The 19,979-nt window shown below is 48.2% G+C and overlaps 3 protein-coding genes across 7 annotated transcripts; all 3 read right to left on the bottom strand.

The window, feature by feature from the left end:
• Nucleotides 1-1,606: 1,606 nt before the first annotated feature.
• atn1 (atrophin 1) lies at nt 1,607-10,619 on the bottom strand. 4 transcript variants are annotated; one of them, XM_049731406.1, is made up of 10 exons: nt 10,342-10,618; nt 8,972-9,104; nt 8,771-8,872; nt 8,474-8,593; nt 5,539-8,309; nt 5,195-5,405; nt 3,610-5,125; nt 3,318-3,485; nt 3,035-3,215; nt 1,607-2,277 (listed from the first exon to the last, which is right to left on the bottom strand). In XM_049731406.1, exons 2-10 carry the CDS (start codon nt 8,996-8,998, stop codon nt 2,244-2,246), a joined length of 5,130 nt encoding a protein of 1,709 aa, XP_049587363.1. In that variant the 5' UTR covers nt 8,999-9,104; nt 10,342-10,618; the 3' UTR covers nt 1,607-2,243. The 4 variants fall into 4 exon arrangements, 3 of the variants coding, with proteins under 3 accessions (XP_049587363.1, XP_049587364.1, XP_049587365.1); XM_049731407.1 differs by having other exon boundaries at nt 3,342-3,485; XR_007483990.1 differs by lacking the exon at nt 1,607-2,277 and having other exon boundaries at nt 3,065-3,215; nt 3,318-3,498; nt 10,342-10,619.
• Nucleotides 10,620-11,590: 971 nt separating this feature from the next.
• On the bottom strand, nt 11,591-16,426 carry LOC125975733 (gamma-enolase). The gene is made up of 13 exons (XM_049731690.2): nt 16,205-16,426; nt 15,913-15,998; nt 15,661-15,756; nt 15,268-15,326; nt 15,115-15,184; nt 14,913-15,046; nt 14,612-14,834; nt 13,472-13,669; nt 13,090-13,166; nt 12,839-12,963; nt 12,658-12,766; nt 12,307-12,365; nt 11,591-12,212 (listed from the first exon to the last, which is right to left on the bottom strand). The coding sequence occupies exons 2-13, from the start codon at nt 15,995-15,997 to the stop codon at nt 12,143-12,145; spliced, it is 1,305 nt and encodes a 434-aa protein (XP_049587647.1). The 5' UTR covers nt 15,998; nt 16,205-16,426; the 3' UTR covers nt 11,591-12,142.
• Nucleotides 16,427-16,866: 440 nt separating this feature from the next.
• mlf2 (myeloid leukemia factor 2) lies at nt 16,867-19,964 on the bottom strand. 2 transcript variants are annotated; one of them, XM_049731795.2, is made up of 8 exons: nt 19,638-19,964; nt 18,783-18,894; nt 18,670-18,705; nt 18,461-18,514; nt 18,109-18,237; nt 17,706-17,865; nt 17,417-17,631; nt 16,867-17,308 (listed from the first exon to the last, which is right to left on the bottom strand). In XM_049731795.2, exons 1-7 carry the CDS (start codon nt 19,679-19,681, stop codon nt 17,420-17,422), a joined length of 747 nt encoding a protein of 248 aa, XP_049587752.1. In that variant the 5' UTR covers nt 19,682-19,964; the 3' UTR covers nt 16,867-17,308; nt 17,417-17,419. The 2 variants fall into 2 exon arrangements, with proteins under 2 accessions (XP_049587752.1, XP_049587753.1); XM_049731796.2 differs by lacking the exon at nt 19,638-19,964 and adding an exon at nt 19,159-19,529.
• Nucleotides 19,965-19,979: the final 15 nt, after the last annotated feature.

Below are 19,979 nucleotides of genomic sequence, written 5' to 3'. Positions count from 1 at the left end.
CTGTCTCTCGACGCAACACGTGCGGAAAATGACAGCTGGCCTCAAGTCTCGTCTCCAGGTCAGTGGGCCAAACGTGGGCCTGTGGAGAAAATGCACGGGAAAGCGAAGGCTGCGCGGTGTGGGTGGCCGTGGGGCGACCTTGATTGCCTCTGACAGCTCCTTAGGGAGGAAAGACATGACTGTGAAAATGTTACATCAGCTGGGGAATGTGGCCAAGTGTTCTTCATGTCACATTAAAACATGTCAACATAGTCACAACATAGCATGTGGATGACTTGCTGCATTCGTGCTGCGTAATTATGTAACTATGTGACTACAAGCTTTGGTCATTGATTTGTGTGGGCTTTTTTTTTTGCTGATTATTATTTAAATATTATTTATAGTGGAGGATAATATCTGATGAATTCTCATTTATTTTGTGAACATTAATATTGTGGGTCATTGTGTTACCACTATTATATATATATATATATATATATATATATATATATATATATATATATATATATATATATATATATATATATATATATAATATTTTAGACATATGAAAATAATCAAATATTTTAAAATACATTAAAATCCCATTGATAATCCCAAATTCTACGAGTGTCGCATTATTATTTTGTAAACAGGATTTGGATCTTAGTGTACCTAATGCAGTGACGCGACAATACAGCATATGGAATTAGGAATCAATATTATTATTATTATCGAAATATTTTCTTTAATGCCAAAACAACACCTACTTATGATTTCGTTTAATTTAGTCCAACAGTCTTTCACAGTCTGCTCATCTTCCCAGCTCACCTTTCACAACGTCCTTAAGCCTCCCTCACAAAGCGCTAAGAATATCACTGGCAGATGTGACGTCATCTCATGGAGCACAATCAGATTCTTATACATTACCTTGACACACTTTGTCAAGGTGACTTTTAATGACACGCTAGCTGGGAACCAACAGTACGTCCTACATGTCGTATCTGTGTGTGAGCTGAGCCTATCCATCATCATTGTAGATTTGATTGCATTTTTCAGGCCTTTTAAGCTTAGCAGACAACGGGCAGAGTACGTATATCATGATCACAAAAAGAAGAGATTGAAAATTGTAGTTTGCTCCGCCGGAGATCCCCGCAGCGTCTAAAGGCCTCGCTCGGCGATCCGTGTCCGTTTTGAAGGAGGTTCCTCTGGACGGACGTAGCGAGAAAACCCATCAGCGCGCCGAGCCCTTCAGCACAGTTCGTAAATCACGCTCTCGCAGCTCCCCCACCTCTCTCCTCCATTTCCCCCCTCTTTTCTTTCTCCCCTTTTTTTTTTTTTTTTTTTTACTATGGAATGCCAGCTCTACAGGGCGGCTGCTTTTCAATGGAGCAACTCAACTCCCATGCTTCACACTCATCCCATGTGTCTCCTATTAGCCACACTCGCCAAGAGTAGAGAGAGGAGGGGTTTGACAGAGGAACTCCAAAAGGGGGAGGGGGAGCCACACGAGGAATTTGATATGCTTTGTGCATGAGGGACTCGAATAGAATAAAACAAAGACGGGGGCGAATACACTCAAGGTAAAGAAGTGCATGGGGACGGACACACGTGGTGCACAAGTAAAAACGTAGCAAAAAAGAGATCATTTATTTCCAGATTTGTTTTTTTGCTTTCGTTCTCATCTTGTTTCACAAGTTCCATTTAAAATAAAAATAAAGACTGACAGTCATACCATGAAAATGTAAAAAAATAATACAAATAATATGTACTGTGTGTATATATAATTATATCATTATCAACAAACAGACGACATAATAATAATAACAATACTGTTGTAAACAGAATAGAAGAGAAACGACTGGTCTCATGCATATAGAACCCTCAGGTACAAATGAGGGTGTTTTTTTTCTTTTTTTTACTAAAATGAAGAACCAAAAGTTCCACCAGATCTGAGTGAGCTCTAAATCTACATGCAATGACATTAAAAAGACTCATGTACACATTCCGTCCGGCATCAAGTATTTTACACATTACTCATACTATCGCCGCCCCCATCTAATCCACTGTACAGAGCACAATACAAAACAGGGCTGAAGTTCAAGAACACAATGCAGAAAAAGAGTCTGGAACTTCAACAGGGTGTATTCGGCGGTTTGTAAATTCCCCTGTCCAACTTTGTCTCGTCATAGTTTTTAGTGCTTTTATCTTCCTTAGTTTTTTTTTTCTCCTCTCCTCTGCGCCACTCCTTCTTGGCTCCTCCCTCACAGGGTCTTGTCACTCTCTTTCTTCAGGTGACTGAAAGGTTAAAGGAGAAATAAGTTGAGACTTTTACATGCTACAATGAAACCACTAAATACCATGCTACGAAGCGTCTGTTTTTAAGCTATGTGACAATATATTGCAAGCTGCTGCACAAACTAGTCGATTACATGGTGTTTTTATCCTCAGAACAATTGGATGCCAATACCAGCGTATGCCAATGGCCCCCTATTAGCAACATCCTGTTAAAATAGATTACGTAAGGAGCTATTTCAAGCTATTCTGTAAGGGAAAGTACCGCCACCTATAGGGTTGGAGTGCAATAGCATCAACTTGGCGTGTCTTGAGTTGTCATCTTTGATTGAGGTACAGTAATCCCTCGCTACTTCGCGTTTCATTTATCGCGGCTTCACTACGTTGCAGATTTTTTTTCCAAATTAAAAAAACATTTAAAAGTCAAAATAAAACTTCTAAATTGAGGAAACATGTCTAACCTTTAGGACAATGTAGTATTGCTCCAAATGTTCGTTTACATTCCTTTAGAAGTCTGTTTTCACGTGTTAGCACGATTGCGAATTAGCATCTGTCCGCTAACTCATTAGCCTTCTCAATACTTCTTGTTGGTGACCGTACTTCGCGGATTTCACTTATCGCGGGTGGTTTTTGGAACCAATTATCCGTGATAAATGAGGGATTACTGTATACAGTTCTCTTTGGATTTGGTTTGGATCACGTCAGGTCTTGTGGAAACTGGTGTCAGACCTTAGTTTGTGCATAGACACAAACAGCATACCTGTAGTACTCGTCCTGGGTGAGGGAGTGGTGGTGATGGTGATGAATCCACTGCTGTTCCAGGGCCAGTCTCTGGATCTGCAGCTCTGCGCTCTGGGCCTGCTGCATGGCCTGGAGCTGATGGGCTGCCGACATTGGACCAGTGAGGGAGGATGGTTGGGGCATGTCACGGAAAGGAGCACCTGGGAGAAGTGTCCCCGAGAAGTGAAAGCATCAGTATCCCCGCCAAAATATTCTCGATAAACTTTGAGGGTTGTTTTGAGAGTAAAAAAGTGAGCGAGTACATGGACGAGGAGTCTTCTCCTCACCAAACAGCTGTTGGCGAAGCACCTCGCTGTCAGTGAGGGGGTGAGCCAGGATGGGGGTGCCTATTGTCGCTCCTGGGTAAGGAAGCCGCGCCAAAGGAGACCCTGACGCCAGCGGGTCCATCAGGGGGTGAACCCCGCCCGCCGCTAGATGCCAATGATGTAATAGGAAATAAAGGAGATATTTAATAGGAGCCAAAGAAACAGCAAACATTGAAAATGGAGGTTATATAAAGTCAAACAAGGTAGCATAGTTAGTAGCAGTGGGTACCTGTGTCTTGTTGGTGCAGGTGAAGGTGCGAGTGGATGTGTGAATGCTGGTGATGGTGGGGCGTCACATTCAGCATCTGGACACGACCCGCATTTTCTCCTCCGCTTCCTCCACCTGTTGCGCCTCCATTGGCGTTGCCTCCTCCTGCTCCTGCTCCTCCCCCTCCGCTTCCTCCCCTTTCCCTCTCTCGCTCTCTCTCACGCTCCCTTTCCGCAAAGGCTGGCAATGCCGTCCTGTCCCGTTCCCTTTCTCGCTCCCTTTCCCGCTCCCGTTCTCCGCTGCGGTCCCGCTCGAAGGAAGCCGGAGACCGAGCGGGAGGTGGGTAAGACTCGGAACTGGCTGGGGCTGACGGCTGATGAGAGGACAGGGAAGTAGGAAAAGAAGAATTGGGGACTGGGTGATGAATTGAGGTGGCGCTGGAGGTTGGCGGAGCGGGTGGAGGAGGGGGAGCCACTGGAGGTGCAACAGGGGGTGCGGAAGGTGGGGCAGCAAGGGGTGGTGCAGATGAAGGGTGAGAAGGGTGCGAAGGTGGTAGGAGCGATGAAGGAGGTGGATTGGGCATTGACTGCGGGGCCGAAGGATTTGGAGGGCGAGTTACCGGGGCCAGTGGCGGGTTTTGGAGGTGCGGTGGGCCGGTTGGGGCTGGAGGGGGTGTGCAATAGAGTGACACCTCATTAGCTCCTGCTCCACCTCCCCCAAGGAGCAAGGAGTGGGCATGTGCATGTGCATGGGTATGGGCATTGGCGTGGGAATGAGAGTGAGCAAGGGCAAGAGCTGCAGGATCGTGAATGGACCCCGGCGGGTAGACCCGTTCATCACTCTTAAACTCAAATCCCGGCTTCATGCGATCCCGGTGAGCAGCGACCGCATGAGGAAAGCCAACTCCTCCTAACCCTGAAGACCCAATCCCACCTGGAACCGGTCCCCCTCCTACCCCAGGGTGGCCCCCGATACCTGGGTTCCCTTCCAGGCTGCCACCATACAGGAAGCCCAAGATGGCCGCAGCTGTTGCTGCATCAGTAGGTAGGTGATGTGGATGGCCGATTGCATGATTTTGGAATTGGGGAAGAAAGAACGAGGGATGGACGTGAGGATGACCATGATGAATTTGAGCGTGGTGTGCTTGGGCTCGACTTGCTGCCCCGAGGGGAGACATTGCATGAGGGCGAGCATACTCGCTAAGGGTTCTTAGAGCTGGGGTATCAGGACCAAGATAAGGACCGCCTATACCAATTCCCAGAGCACCCTGAGGGCCCCCAACTACTGCTGATGCTCCAGCCATGGATGGAAGCAGAAGAGAGTGGGGGATAGTGTGAGAGAGGCTGGGATGGAGGTGGTGTGCCGGAGGAAGGTGTGCATGTGGATGCGAGGGATGATGCTGAACGTGATGTGAAGGGTGGCCAGACGGGTTTCCCGGGCAGGAGGAAGACGACGAAGGATCGAGGATGATGGAGGGCGAAGGGGGAAAGAACAGGGAAGATCCCTGACGGGCTGCTGCATTGGCATCTTTTTGTTGCTGTAAAGAAAACAAAATGCATTTGTGAATCCCTTGAATCTACTAGACATATGAGGTTTACAAGCTTACCTGTAGATGGCGATCCAGCTCCCTTTCTCGCTCCCTTTCTCGCTCTCTCTCTTTTTCTCTTATGTCTCTGGCACGTTGCTCAACCTCCCTCCGAGCTCTTTCTATCACCTCATTCCTCTTCTTCCATAATTTGGATCCGTCCAATGGAACAAAGAGGACATCGCTGCGGGCACAGGAGTTGCCGCTACCACGGTCAAGGACTTTGTGAAACCTGGACAAGTGACACAGTGATGCAGCACTTCATTATTTTCACCACCAGAAGTCAATACCGGCAATCATTGTGATCTGGGGGACAAATAATAAAAGGAAACCCAGATAAACATGAATTCAGTCTCTGACATTACCTTGCTGACTGACTAGCGTGGATGGGAATGTCTACAGGCTTAGGTTCAGGAGATGGACTTCTTAACACTGGTGGTGGACTTTCACTCTCTTCCCTTTCTTCTAGTGGTTCCTCTTTAATGACAGGTGCTGGGGGTGAACCAGAATCTGGATGGCCGTCTCCACCGGGTTGCGTTAAGCTGGGAGCAGGTGTTGTAACGCTATTAGTGAGCAGCGGAGGCCCCTTAGAGACATTCTGAGGCGATTGGGAGTTGGTATTGCTGTTAGTGGGTGTGCCACTGTTGCTATTGCTGTTAGCCAGGCTATTGCCGCTGCTTCCGTTGGAGTGGTATGTGCCACTGAAGCTTGGATGGCTGTTCAAGGTGCCATGTAAAGAGGAAGGGCGGCATCCGGGTGAACAGCTAGATGAAACGCCAGGCCCTGAAAATGGCATGTTGGGTGTGGAGGTGGATCCAGGGGGAAAAGATGAGAATCCTGCCATCTGATTAGTAGATGGGCTTGGTAGTGGAGATACATGTGTCGGAGGAGTCTGGGAAGATGACTGGTAGAGTGGGGGGCGAACATTGGGTGCCATACCTGGTGGGAGTTGCTGGGCATGAGAAGACTGGGATGGGGGTAAAGGAGGTTGTGGTGGAGGGGGATAGGTAGCATTTGAAGGGTGTCCGTGACTGGTTGAGGAGGATGGAGAGAGAGCAGGAGATTGATTTGGACCTCCACGGCTTTGGTATAGTGTAGACTCTCGCAAGTTTGAGTCCCTCTCTCTGTCTCTTGGTCCAGACTGGTAGTGGGGATGGGGAGGGTGAGGATTTTGGATCCCACCAGGCCCTGAAAACTCTCTTACCAGATTAGAAGTAACGCCAGGTGGGCTGAGATAATCTCTATTAGTTCCAGCGGAGGGAGGTCTCCCTGCATTGAAGTCTTTCCCACCAGTGGGAGGATACTCTCTGTGAAAAGGGTCAGCGGTAGAGGAAGGGGTTTGTGCCTGTTCCATGGTAGGAGGAAACTCCCGACTGGCTAAGTTTGTGGGGTGCGAGTGTGGGGGCAGGGAAGAATGAGATGGGTGGTTATTGGTGTTTTGGGGTGATGCCGGTGGGTCTCGGCTGAGAATGGGGTTCACGGGTAGTCCACTATTTGAACTTGGATGGTTTCCTTGAGAGATTGAGTTGTTATTTGGGTTACAGGTTCCTCCAACTTCTCTTGTTTGGTTTCCAAACTCACCCCATCTGCCTCTGTCTTTTTCTCTGGAATGACCCCCTCCAGCTCCGTTGGGGCCAAAGTCTCTGTTCTGGTTTTGGTTTGGCATGGAAAACTCTCTTCCTGCATCACGTTCTCTGTCTTGCTCTCTGTCACGGAAAGATGGAACAAAGTCTTTTCTATCAGGACCAATGTTAGAAGCTCCATCTCTTCCAGAGCCTTGGAACTCCCGGTTCTGACCCACGGACATACCCGAAAACTCCCTGCCTTGGATGCTATTTGGGCCACTACCATTACCCCCACTATTAGTGTCTCTGTTGTTACCCATGGGAGCAGAAAACTCCCTGTTAAGCTCCCTCGATACACACTCACCTCTCACTCCCCTCTCCCTGTCTCCCGCAGCCGCCCTCTCTCTGTCCCCTCCCCCTCCGGCATACCTGTTAAGGTACTCCCTGTGGGGGTGAGGATGTGGATGGGGGAGGTAAGAGGAGTGAGAGGAGGAGTGTCGAGAGGAAGGAGGGTTGTAAACTGAGGGAAGTTGCTGTTGCTGCACTGGGGGCTGATGCTGGTGTGGGTGATGGTTGCCAGGGTAACGGGTGTAGCCCCAACTCCCCTGGCAACCGGTTGCTGTGCCACCCTGCCAGCTGGGGGAGCTGTAATGATGGGGGTGGGTGTTGGTTTGGGGTTGTGATTGAGATTGTGGCTGAGGCCCAGTCTGCAGCAGAGAAGGAGGCGTGGACTGGGCCTTGTCCAGGTGCTTTTCTGCCTTTTCCATTTTGTCTCTTTCTATTTTAACCTCGGGGGGAAGGTTTTGTCCCCCAAGCTCCAGTGGTTTTAGAGCAGGTGGAGGAGGAAGAGGTGGGGGCAAAGAGTGTGGAATGCCGGGGCTGTTATGGGAAAAATCTCCACCTGCGGCAGATGTCTTTGTCACACATTGTGTGTTGGCTTTGGAATTGACTCTGTTGCCACTCGGCACCGCATCGGTGCCTGTTGGTCCACCGTACTCCACTTTAGACATGAGTTTGGAGTCCAGGGAGAAATACGACTTCCTCCCACCGTTGCTGTCATTTGAAGAATCTCTAGCGCCACGAACTGAGGAATTGAGACCAGAGGAGGGGCAAGGATGGATAGGCTTAAGTGTACAGTCCTCAATTCGTGCATCTGTATCCGTCTTTTGTTCGTCTCCGCAGGGATCCTCCCCTCTCCGCTCCCGTATTGCCCTTCTGTCCTCTGCGGACATGCTTCCTGCTCCTCCATCTTTGTTTTTCTCCCGTTCCCTCTCTCCTTGCTTTGGTGAGTCTGGGCCCTCGGAATCAGAGTCGAGGCTACCCAGGGGGGAAGCGGAGAGACTCGGGGATGAGGAACGATTGTCCTGGTCGATGTCCCGCCCGCTGCTCAAACTGCTGCTGCTATTGGCCAGACTCCCGACAACTGAACTCCGGCTGCCCTGGGATTGGCCGTCCTCATTGTCACTCTCACGGGATTGGCTGGCCGCAGAGGTAGGAGGCGGGACAGCCGAGGGAGCCAAGATGTCAGCGGCGTGTGTTGATGTTGGAGGGTTTGGGGTGGCTGCCGAATCCTGACAAGAAAAGATCAATTGTGGATCAAGTAAAAAAAAAATCTGTGTTGTGAAAGGATCTATTGCCAGAGCATATTTCTTCATGGCAAAAATAACTCCCCGTTGGTCAGGCACATGAATTATTTCCAGCTTTATAAAACAGGCTGATGAAATGTAAGACAAACCTGAACTTTCTGCCTTTTTGCAGGAGACACGAGTTCCTCCCCCTCGCTCTCTGATGAATCATGGCCTTGTGATCTGCGACTGAAGCGATTCCCGGCCAGTTCCTCACCGCCACCTCTTGGCTACAACGATACAATACTTTGAATTCTTCCGTTATACGTTCTGACCTCTTTCATGCACACACCGATGCCTATACATCAAACTTGCTTCATCGCACTCGTCCAAAGTCTAAATACACGATAGAACAAGACCAATCAGTCTGTACACGACATGAACTTGAAAACAAAGAGGCTGCGTACCGTTTGTCTATCGTTGCGCTCGGGCCGGGTTGGGCTCGCATGCGGGCGTCGACCCCTTCGCTCCTCGCTCGCTCCCCGCCGCCGCCCACTGCGCATGGGCACCTGCAAGGCCAGGACAAGGTGTTGAAACAGGGTCTAGCCAAGGCCAGTACTCAAATACTGAACTCGTTAAGTAAATATTTGCCTGTGCCTCGTGCATACCGATTCTTTGTGCGTCCGTGTTTTCATGATTTCTTCCTTACAGCGTCCATTTTACGACACAAGCCATTATTTGGACTGAATAGGTTGATTCTGCAGTTGCTTACTCTCTCAAGTGATAGGTCCACGGGGAAAGCTGAAAAGGATGGTAAACAAAGAAGGCCTTATTGAGTCTTTGGGCTCAAATGTATGATTTTGAAGACATGAAACATATATAGAATCACAAAGGGATGTCGTGGTCATTCGCAAAATAGAATTGCACACCATTCGTGCAAAGTAGAACTTGCGGCATTGTGTTGAAACATGTAATTTACAACTGCAAAAGCCTTGTTTGAATTCCCAGCATGTCTCACTCCACACCAACGCCGCTGCTTTTCACCGCTGCTCCAAACAGTCACGCTGCGGCCAAAAAACCTACTGGCACACATTGACGGCTCTCTTTTTTTGGCCACTTGATATTAGACGTGCATGCGCTTTGGTCACCCTGTCCGGCAACTGGAAGCCACTCCCCCTTAGCGCCCCACTGTCTATTTCACCACCACATCCCTAACCCTCAGCCACTTGTGGTTAACCCACATGACCTGGTTATGACTGGCAAGCATCGCATGCTCATTTCTCGCTGCAAGAATGTGAGCAAAAAAAAGATGGCCGGATCCATTCATTCATGCCACGGTGAAATACGGCCGATGTGTTTTGAATGAGGGATATAAATAGTGTGCCCTGCCAGATGGGGAAACTGTCATTTTTAGCAGGCGTGCGTGTGTACAAACACCGTCCGCAGCGGCGGCAGCGCTACACATGACTGTGCATTAATTATTAGTGCATGCTGCAGTGACTAAGTCGATGAGAGCCACACAATCCAAAAAGATGGGGCGCATACACACGTGTTTATGGCCCCACTTTACACTAATAAGGACAGATGCATGATACAGGTGGCAGCTGGCTGCACTGACATTGGTCACACTGGTCATGAACTTGCAAAAAAAAAAAAAACAGTAATGAGCCCACTGCAGTGTAATTGATACACATGCGTGCAAAGGCAGCTCCGTGCAGACGCTAGGAGCACCTCATGCATGGATGAGAGGAAAGGGAATGGCGGAATGATTGCATCTAGCACCGGCTACCCCTCTTCTTTCTCTCTCTCTTTTTTTTTTTTTTTTTTTTTGTTGCTTTGCTTTGCTTTGGAGGAATGTGGCCGTCATCTTGAACGCAGCACTGGGGTGACAATAAGGCACAATGAAAAAAAAAAAAACGATGGGTGGGGGGGGGGGGGGGAATGATGGTGGTGAAGATTCCAAAACACACAGCATAAGCATGCATTATATTGCACCCCCATGCCCCCCACTACCTCCCCTCCCCTTAATTGTGCTTACCTTTAATATCCAGCGATGCGTGCTGCTGCCGCCGCTGCTCTCACTCCCCCTTTTTCCTTCCTCGCCCTCCTTTTTGTCGTCTTTTCTCGCAACGCGCGCCGCCTCATGTTGCACACACACATATACACACACACGCGCGCACACACAAAGCAGCAGCAGCAACCGGGCAATAGCAACAATGCGGCTGAAATCTTCTTCGTCGCGGCGTGGAAAAAACTGAACTGTACAAATTGATGCGTATGTGCGCTCGCCTCTTCCCCCACCCCCTTTTTTTTTTTTTTGCCTTGGCCCCCCTCCTCGTCCCCACCTACCCCCCTCTTCCTCCAAGACGACTTTTTATATAGATTTTTATATACCGCTGCCTGACTCTTTGCGAGGCAATGGAGAGAGTAATGAGAAAAGAAGAGAAAGGAAGGCGTGATTTGAATAAGGAGAGTGGGAAGAAAGGGGGAGACGTAAAAGAGCAGAAAGAGGGGGCAGTCACCTTAACACTCGACTAAATATTTATATTTGGTTTGCAAGCAATAAAATAGTGATTGTTTGTTTATTTCCCCTATGATTTTTGTTCATGGTCGTCTGTCCTGCAGCTGTCTGTCTGGGTGAAGCTTGTGTCCAGCCAAGCGGCTCTGCAGACCTCCTCTTTCTCCTCCCTCTCCCTCTCTCTCCTTCACGCAGCCCCCTGTCCCGTCTCCTATTGTGTGGTAACCATAGCAACCCGGCCGGAGACTGTGCCCAGTGCGCCTGCGTGGCTCTATAAGCTCCCAAATCCCCCTCCCCACCCTCACAACAGTCGTCGTGGTCACAGAGCAGCCAACAGCCACAGACGCGCACGCGCGCACGTTTCACAAAGCAGAGCACTCGGGCTCCTCCTGCGGTTCGCTTTGTGAAATTGCAAGTGACGTCTCCGGTTGTCGGCCAAAATATTAGGTACAGCTGCATGGAGACAATGAGATCCAATACAAAAGTGCTCAGTGCCATGACAAAAGTACACATACACTTTGACAGTATGTTTTTTTGTGTCTTTTCAGATTAACGTGACACATTATGAGGGCCCAAGCCGAAAGCCGCAAAACCACAACAGGGAATTGAACGCCAGAGGCTGCAAGATTTACTGTAAGTAACTTTAGATGATAAAATTGCAGCATTACTTGACAGTTGGAATTAAAAAAAAAAAAGAAGTCATAGTGTTATACAGATAAACTTTTTTACAATAAAGAAATATTTATTTTACAAAAATGAGTGAAAGTAGTTTGCCTTTGTGAACATTTTATTCTGGATATCTGTGATAATACACACAAGTAGTTGAATCATCTGCTTTATGTTGCGGTTGTAGGCTGCGGTGATGTACAAGGGCACAGTGACATAGCAACAACTGTTTCTCATATTTTGGTAACCTTAATTCGCTACAAGAAAGGGACAAAAATATTTGTAAAGCCTGCTGGATAAAGCAGTTGCACTGACTCAGTATTTGCAGGAGGTCAATGTACATTTACATTAAAACAACAAAAAACTATAGAGATGTGAAGATGGACTCACCATGTACCCATCTTACTTATTTGCCACAATTAGTCACAAACATAACTTTGTTTAAAGCTGCTTCGCATTCACGGTAGGAAAGTCAGGGAAGATGACAAAAACACACTAAAGGACAAAAATCATCCACAGTTGACAGAACTTAGTGACGGGAGGTCAGTGCAGGGGGATGCTCGCATCAAATTCAGCCACATAATGGCAAAGCCCGGGATCAATGTTGCGCAACAGAGCATTTCTCGCAACGATTGCCGACGTCAGCGCCGGGTGCTCAGAGTGCGCTGGGATTGCGAAAGTTGTGTCCGGCAAAGCGAGCCTGCTCACCCAACTCTTCCTCAATCCTGAAGGTGATGGAGGGCAGGCAAAGCATGGACAACAAATGCACACATTAGAGACAATTTGTTACGTTCCATCAATGACAATTTGGATACGCACCTCATGAGCTGATTGTACTTGGCCAAACGTTCTGAGCGACAGGGGGCTCCGGTTTTAATCTGAGAAGAGACAGAAATGTATTATTTATTAATTACAATCGAATAGTGTTTTAGTGAAAGTTGAAGTCACTATACATTGTCTCCTATGCCCGGGAAAACAACTGCAAAGTCACAGCTGGAAAAACACATGCCCTTTGAGAAACTCACGACAAATTCCCGATACTTAAAACAGTGTAAATCAGATTATAAAGCCCCAGTAATAATATTTGTTCTTCACGGAGGATAAAGAATGTATGCCTATCATATTGTTATTATTACACAGCTGTACTTGATGATTTGTGATGCTTCTCACCTGTCCAGTGCAGAGACCCACCACCAGGTCCGCTATGAAGGTGTCCTCGGTCTCACCCGAGCGATGGCTCACCATCACGCCCCAGCCGTTCTCCTGAGCTAGCTTACAACTGAAAGAGAACAAGATGGCGTCCAGCACATGCACGCCTGAGAGTTGCGTGCCAAGCGTAGGATCAACTCACGCCTTGATGGCCTCCGTAATAGAGCCGATCTGGTTGACTTTAAGCAGCAAGCAGTTGCAGGCCTTGTCGTCCACGGCACGTTGGATCCGACGTGGGTTGGTGACGGTCAGATCATCCCCAACCACCTGTAGGTATAAGAAATATACTAGATAGCCTTGTTCAAATGTCTCTGCTATGGGATGAACATAAAGGCCTACGTAGAACAGTTGAACTTTATTTGATATTAAATCCTGTCTTTGAGTGTCTTATACCTGAATTCCCACCGAGGCAGTGAACTGAGTCCAAGCTGGCCAGTCATCCTGGTCGAAGGGGTCTTCGATGGAAACAACTGCGGGGAAAGCAGCTCATTGCATACCTTGAGGCTGAGCGCTCTACGAGTCATTTACACCGTGGCGTTCCACGCGGTTGCACACGCCATTACGAGGCCAAAGAGCCACATCCTCGCCTGCCAAATGAGCACCGCAGCATGTAATTAAAAGCTCTTTAACAGGACTAATTGTGGAGGCTTGACGAGGCAACAAGCTTAGTTGTGCTTCCTTTTTTTTTGTCTCCAAGGTGACAGAGGAAACGAGACCGTGGCTGGCCGAGGATGAGGATGAGCCACGTAATGAGGGAGTACCAGAAGCCACGGACCTGGGTAGTTGTTGATGAAGCCTTGGTAGATGGCAGCGAGCTCCTCGCCGCTGATGTTGCGCGCGGCGTTGGGCGGGGATTTGAAGTCCAGGTCGTACTTGCCCTCCATGAAAAATTCGGAGGCAGCCACGTCCATGCCGATGACCACTTTGTCAGTGAAGCCTGCCTTCTCGATGGCTGTCTTGATCAGCTCCAATGCTGCAGGAAGGTCAGGTCAAGTTGTTATCAATAAAAATCTTTACATGCAGTTGAACCAACAAGTGGGACAATTTGAAGTATAACCAACATTTTAAGGGAAGATATGATGAAACATCCATCCATGTGGCGGCTCGGTGGCGCACTGGGTAGCACGTCCGCCTCACAGTTAGGAGGGTGCGGGTTCGATTCCACCTCCGGCCCTCCCTGAGTGGAGTTTGCATGTTCTCCCCGGGCCCGCGTGGGTTTTCTCCGGGCACTCCGGTTTCCTCCCACATTCCAAAAACATGCTTGGTAGGCCGATTGAAGACTCCAAATTGTCCCTAGGTGTGAGTGTGAGTGCGATTGGTTGTCTGTCTCTGTGTGCCCTGTGATTGGCTGGCAACCAGTTCAGGGTGTCCCCCGCCTACTGCCCGATGACGGCTGGGATAGGCTCCAGCACGCCCGCGACCCCCGTGGGGACTAAGCGGTTCAGAAAATGGATGGATGGATGGATGATGAAACATGACTTTTTCTTAGGCTTTGTTCTGGTTTTGTGCCATGACTAATCTAAAAGTATTGCTTAGGCGCCCCCTTGGTTGAAGTGGGTTGAGGAACTTCGAGAATTGCTTTGCTGCCCTCTTGTGGCATCTATGGGCAGTTACTACTGTATATAACCCTTTTGGGAGGGGCTCCAATTAATCAAGGATTTTTGCTCTTCATGGAAGGGTTATCTCGATCCCACTATATTGAACACTGTATTGGTTAGGGTTAGTCTTTATCAATGGGATTTTTTTTTTGGTTCTTCGTAGCGATGCCTCTAAAGACAAATCCACCATAAATGTCATAATTCGGATGCTTCAAAAATCAAAGGAAAGTCTTAATGGTGAGTAGTTTTACTTTGAGTTGTTTGACAGAACTAAAACCTGAATTCAAATAGTTTTTTTGATCTTTCTGCCTTCTCACCTTCACTGTTCTCCTGGATGTTGGGTGCGAATCCACCCTCGTCACCCACGTTGGTGGCATCTTGACCGTATTTCTCCTTGATCACGCCCCGCAACGTCTGGTACAGCTCCGCCCCCACCCGCAGGGCCTCGCGGAATGACTCCGCCCCTACGGGCAGTACCATAAACTCCTGCATAGCGAGCCTATTCCCGGCATGAGACCCTCCGTTGATCACATTAAAGGCCTGAAAGTGAAGAGACGGGATTTCAACGAGGTGTTTTGTTGCTAGCTGCCGTTATGGAAGCTGGAGTCCCAGACTCACAGGTACTGGGAGAACCAGGTCTTGGTTTCCTGCCAGATCGGCGATGTGACGGTAGAGGGGCGTGTCCTTCTCCGCCGCTCCGGCCTTGCATATGGCCAGTGAGACACCCAGAATAGCGTTGGCCCCAAACTTAGCTGCAAAGAAGCAACGGAAGCGTTGAGTATTCACTTAAACGTTGAACGAATGAGAACCAAGAGCCTACATTTGTTGTCGGTGCCGTCCATTTCGATCATCAAATTGTCCAGTTTCTCTTGCTCCAGCACGCTGATCCCCTAAAACACACAGTAGGGGCCACAACATCATCATCAAATGGCGAAGACAAACGTCAACAAAGTACTACTACAGTTCTACTCACTGACTCAATGAGGGCGGGTCCAAGCGTGTCATTAATATGACCGACTGCTTTGGTTACGCCTAAGACACAAGCGCAAGACATATTCAGATAATTTTTCGCTTTCCAGTCGAAAAGTCTGAACATTTTGTGCAACTGTGGACTGGTTATTTTATCTCAAAAGAGGCTTTAGAGGTCATATGTGCTTGTCCTGGGAAATTCTATACTATGCTATGTTGCTATGCTATGATCAATCTGTCCTCTGTGACTTATGGTACAAATTTTTTCCCCTTCTCTTCTTAACCCAAAATATTATAAACATCTCTCAGCATGATGTAGTACAAAATGGACACCATTGCTCTCGCCATTGCTATTAGGGTAGCGTTATTATTTACTCTGGAGTGTCTTACGATCTACCTTTGCCCTTGTAGCGAGTTTTGTCACCATCTCGGAGTTCCAGAGCCTCGTAAATGCCGGTGGAGGCACCGCTCGGCACAGCGGCCCGGAACAGACCTGGATTGGGGACAAAATGGTGAGCTAAATGTGGTTTGGGGGTTTCATTCAAGGTTGTTGTTGTTTTTTACGTATTGACTCTTGTCTTATACATAATTCTAGAGCTATTATTACAAAAGGAGTCAACCTTGGACATCCAAATACATTTCTAATAACCTTTATTGGTATGAAGATCCACTTCCACTGTTGGGTTTCCCCGGGAGTCCAGGATCTCCCTGGCAACAATATTCACTATGGACATCCTGCAAAGATCCAAACAAATTGCACCAAATTCATGCTTTTGATTTTAGCTAGCAGATTCTTGGCAATGACACATCTGATTCCCTGCAGGAGAAAACGCCTGGCATAAAAGCAACGCTGCAGTCTCAAGTGTGAATCCACTCGTTATGGCTGAATTGTCACCATCGTGACGGAGGGAGAAGATGGAGGCAAACGGAGAAATTCTTACCTGCAGCCTGTTTGATAACCGGCAGAGGAAGCGAAAGGATGCGCGGCGGCGATGAGTGGAAGGAGGGAAATGGGAGACGAGGAGGCGGGCGAGTACTATGCACACACTGGTAAGAGGAGGGGGAGGGGCTGATGAGTCACGAGAGGTGGCACAGTGTGTGTGTTTGGGAGAAATGGTGTATCAAAGATGGGGATAGAGTGGAAGATCAGGGGGTCGAGGATGCTTGACTTGGCTGCCATTCGTTGTGCGTGTGGCCTCCATTTCAGCCTCACACATTTGAGGATGATGTGTAGCTAGAAAGCGAGCATCTGTTCACATTCCTGTCGATGCTTCAAAGTCGACTGTGATCTTACAAAGGGAAAGGAGAAGACAGGTAGACGGGTGATGATGCCCAAAGGGACGACATGCTTTTAAAAATAGTGGTGGTTGTCATTGGGAGGCAAGCGCAGTGGGGGAGACGAGGGCTCTCATTGGCTGGGCCGCGAGTGCCATCTGTGACGTTACGTGCTGTTGGTGAAGGGTGTCCGAACGACGGCCACGCGGGAGCAATAGGAGGCAAAACCTTTCATGGGGCCCTTCACATTCATGAACAAATGTGTATCATCAACTAAATCGGATACATTTAAAGGCAAACAAAAACATGTAATAGAGGAGACCCAGCCTGTTATCTAGCAATGTTTTATTAACTTCATCTAGCTAGTTTAGTCAACAGTATACAATTCATTTCACAGACACATTTGTGTGTCTCCACAAACATAAAACGAACTGTACAGCAGATGCACTTAATACTTGGAGCACTTTTAATGGGCAAAAACACACACATCAAATCTCGGGGAGGAAGCCAGGGCGTTTTATACAAGGGTGGGAGTGTGCAGAGGGAGGATTCATTCTAAGACTATCAACTGTGTGTGGATGGGGTCGAAGGGATAGGGGGGTTGTTGTTTTTAAATTGTTTGTTTAGGGCATGTTATGTGTTTATGTATCGACAGTCCGGTCGACTCAAACATCAACAAGGAAGTTGGAACGATCCTCAGCTTGGTTCACAGCATCCGTGGAGAGATTCCTCCGCTCCCCCCGGTCGGCTCAAGGTTTTAGGTGGGACTCCTGTGGGGAAAGATGGTAGGTTATCCAGTTCCTATTTTGACTTGAGCAAACAAGAATGTTTTAGGGACACGAGAGGAACCCGTAAGTAAGGTTATGCAAAGACCGTACCTTTCACCAGTCGTAACGCGGGCGGGACTGGGGCGGGTGGTGTCGGGGGGAGTCGTGCCGGTGTCCCGGCGGGGTCGTGGAGCTGGGTGGCGCGGTAAGAGCTAGCTGCTGTCCCCCTGCCCGTCGGTCTCGACTGTAGTCCAGCGCCCGGGCGCTGGGGGGAGCGAATCGCCCCGCCTGAGTCCTCCACTCGGTGTCGAACGCCTCAGCTTCGGCTGACGGACAGAAAGGGTCGCTTCTTCAACCATTGTTTCATTTCAGCCCTATTCTCCACACTCCTGCGGCTTACCCTCGTCCAGGTTTATAAAGTCCTGCCGCTCCTCACGGTCTCCCGTGCGGCGGTTCCGCGAGCGCTCCATGATATGTGCGCGTTCGCCGATGTGGTGGCCGATGGCCAGACGCTCCACTCCGCTTTCACTGTCTCGCATGGACTGACGGGTCTCGCGGATCTGCAACCAGCCGTGTGACGTTTATCAAACCGGTTGATGCATTGACGTGCTGGTGTCAAACTCAAGGCCCTTGGGCCAAATCCGGCTCTCCGGGTCATTTAATGTGGCCCATGGAACCTGCTACAATTTTTCACTACGGTGTGGTTTAACTATGATTTAGCCCAGGATGACCTAAGTTTAACATCCCTGCATATATGTGGGACGCCAAGACTGGGTTTGTTATAAGGAAAGTACTGTACTCACCCCTCTTGGACCATGTCTTGTTTGATGAGTTTGCTGGTACACCGTAGGTGCCCCGGCGTCCGTGGAAGAGTAGGAGATCACTGTTGAAGAGGAGAAGGTCTGGCAGTTGGGCGATCCAGAAAACCTGTCCTGGAAAAGAATAAGTCAATCTATTACTTACAAGATGCCTCTATTTACCAAGGTTGGTAAATCCAACGTTTTGAGTAGGGGGAGAGAGGGTGTCCCGATCACTTTTTTTTTTTTTTAACTGACCGCAGGGTGTTTTTTGTGCTTTATTGAGCGGCATTTTTGCAATTAGCATCGGGGGTTTTTCCCCCTTCCCAGCACAGTCATAATATTTAAAAAGAATAACCATGTTTTCCATCATTTCCCCCATCATGCCAAACATGTCCATGAACCCTCCACCCTGCAAACAGAGAGAACACTATGAGTCAGGCGCGTGTGAAAGTCTTGAGCACAGCCATCTTAAAACAACGAAACAATTGTGAGGTACCGTTTCATAATCTATTTTTACTGATTCACTTGAAAGAATAAAGCGACTAAGATATTTGAGACACTCACCATTCCCATCATGCCAAATGGGGTCAGTGCACCAGCCTGGAAAATAGTGCATGGCAAATGTAAGCGGAAGAACTCAAAATACAAACATAGCGCAGACATTTTTGTTCCCTTACCTGTCGTCGTGGCGCACGAGGCGGTTGAATTTGTGGCGCTAGTGCAAAAGGGTCCATGCCGAACGGTCCAAACATGCTCCTCATCTGCTGCCTGTGAGCGGCAAAAGGATCCCTGCGAGGCAGAATGGCATCACATTTTCATTGTGTAGTTGGTTAAAATACAAAAGTAACGCTTTAGCTATGGAATGTTAGTATGCTCTGGTGAATGTAGGTTTACGTACACTTTTTTAAATCTGATTCATTGACTAAATAACCGACAGATTAATTGACTCTCATGGTAACTGTTTAGTTAGATAATGCAAATGAAGACCACAACCAGATAAACTGAGAGCATGTAATTATTCTCAGCATGGAAAAAGTTTATCCATTCAGCTACCAATAATAATGAACAGACATCAGATTATGACTCTTGCATTTTATATACTGCCTGACATACTATCATCAAATGAGATATGGATTGAACTTGATCTTTAGTGATATAAGGGGGTTGCACTCGATTCTCGCTTGAGAATCGTGTATCTTATCCTGATTTATGTTTAATGAGCATGACGTGCCAACGCTGTTGTAGAAAAACACCTGTGAATCAAGGCTGTTGCATCACCGATCACTCACGTTCTTCGGGAGACACTTTCAACGTGCTGTTGTCTCGCAATGTACGTGGAATTTTAAGTAATCGTGAATGCAAAGTGATGTTTTAGGGCTCTCAGTAACTCAGGTCTGGTGCAACACACCGACTAGGCCAGGGGACGAGGAACCTGCCTCCGAGCAGACCGAGAAAGGCACGCGATGTACTCCAAAATGAAGCTCTGAATGCAATCGGTGTTTTTACACTGCAATCTTGGTGTGTTGACTCACAGCATGTAGGGGTCGTCATCGACGTCATTCAGGAATCGAAACATGTTCGACGCTGGTGATGCAACTCAGCTGGCTGCCAATAGCCAGCTAGCAAGCTAGCGAGGTAAACAGACGTTGTTTTCCACGAACAATCACACGATGGACTCGAGCCTCCCCTCCCAGATCAAAATGAGGGTAATGCTGTTGTCCGAAATACTTTAGGTGAGGCAAAGCGGAAAACTGATTCGCTGTAAAGCCGGGATGGCAGATTCCAGAAGCCCGAACAAAACATGAGAAACGGAAGTCAGATTTTGACAAAGAGAAGGCAAATTAGTTTACAGAGCGCTTATGCAGACCATCACT

This window comes from Syngnathus scovelli, chromosome 9 (genome assembly GCF_024217435.2).
Source record: "Syngnathus scovelli strain Florida chromosome 9, RoL_Ssco_1.2, whole genome shotgun sequence".
NCBI classification, from domain to species: Eukaryota; Metazoa; Chordata; class Actinopteri; order Syngnathiformes; family Syngnathidae; genus Syngnathus; species Syngnathus scovelli.
This window is presented reverse-complemented; position numbering and strand designations above follow the sequence as displayed.

Bases quoted from the DNA above. Each gene is read 5' to 3' on its own strand.
- atn1 (XM_049731406.1), bottom strand. From the start codon at position 8,998: ATGAAAACACGGACGCACAAAGAATCG. The intron at 8,594-8,770 runs GTACGCAGCCTC...GTATCGTTGTAG, and splicing joins AGCGCAACGATAGACAAACG to CCAAGAGGTGGCGGTGAGGA. The intron at 8,310-8,473 runs GTTTGTCTTACA...TTTTCTTGTCAG, and splicing joins CAAAAAGGCAGAAAGTTCAG to GATTCGGCAGCCACCCCAAA.
- LOC125975733 (XM_049731690.2), bottom strand. From the start codon at position 15,997: ATGTCCATAGTGAATATTGTTGCCAGGGAGATCCTGGACTCCCGGGGA. The intron at 15,327-15,660 runs GTAGATCGTAAG...CTTGTGTCTTAG, and splicing joins AACTCGCTACAAGGGCAAAG to GCGTAACCAAAGCAGTCGGT. The intron at 12,366-12,657 runs GTGAGAAGCATC...GTCTCTTCTCAG, and splicing joins TGGGTCTCTGCACTGGACAG to ATTAAAACCGGAGCCCCCTG.
- mlf2 (XM_049731795.2), bottom strand. From the start codon at position 19,681: ATGTTTCGATTCCTGAATGACGTCGATGACGACCCCTACATGCT. The intron at 18,706-18,782 runs GTAAGGGAACAA...ACTATTTTCCAG, and splicing joins CTCGTGCGCCACGACGACAG to GCTGGTGCACTGACCCCATT. The intron at 17,632-17,705 runs GTAAGCCGCAGG...TCTGTCCGTCAG, and splicing joins CTTTATAAACCTGGACGAGG to CCGAAGCTGAGGCGTTCGAC.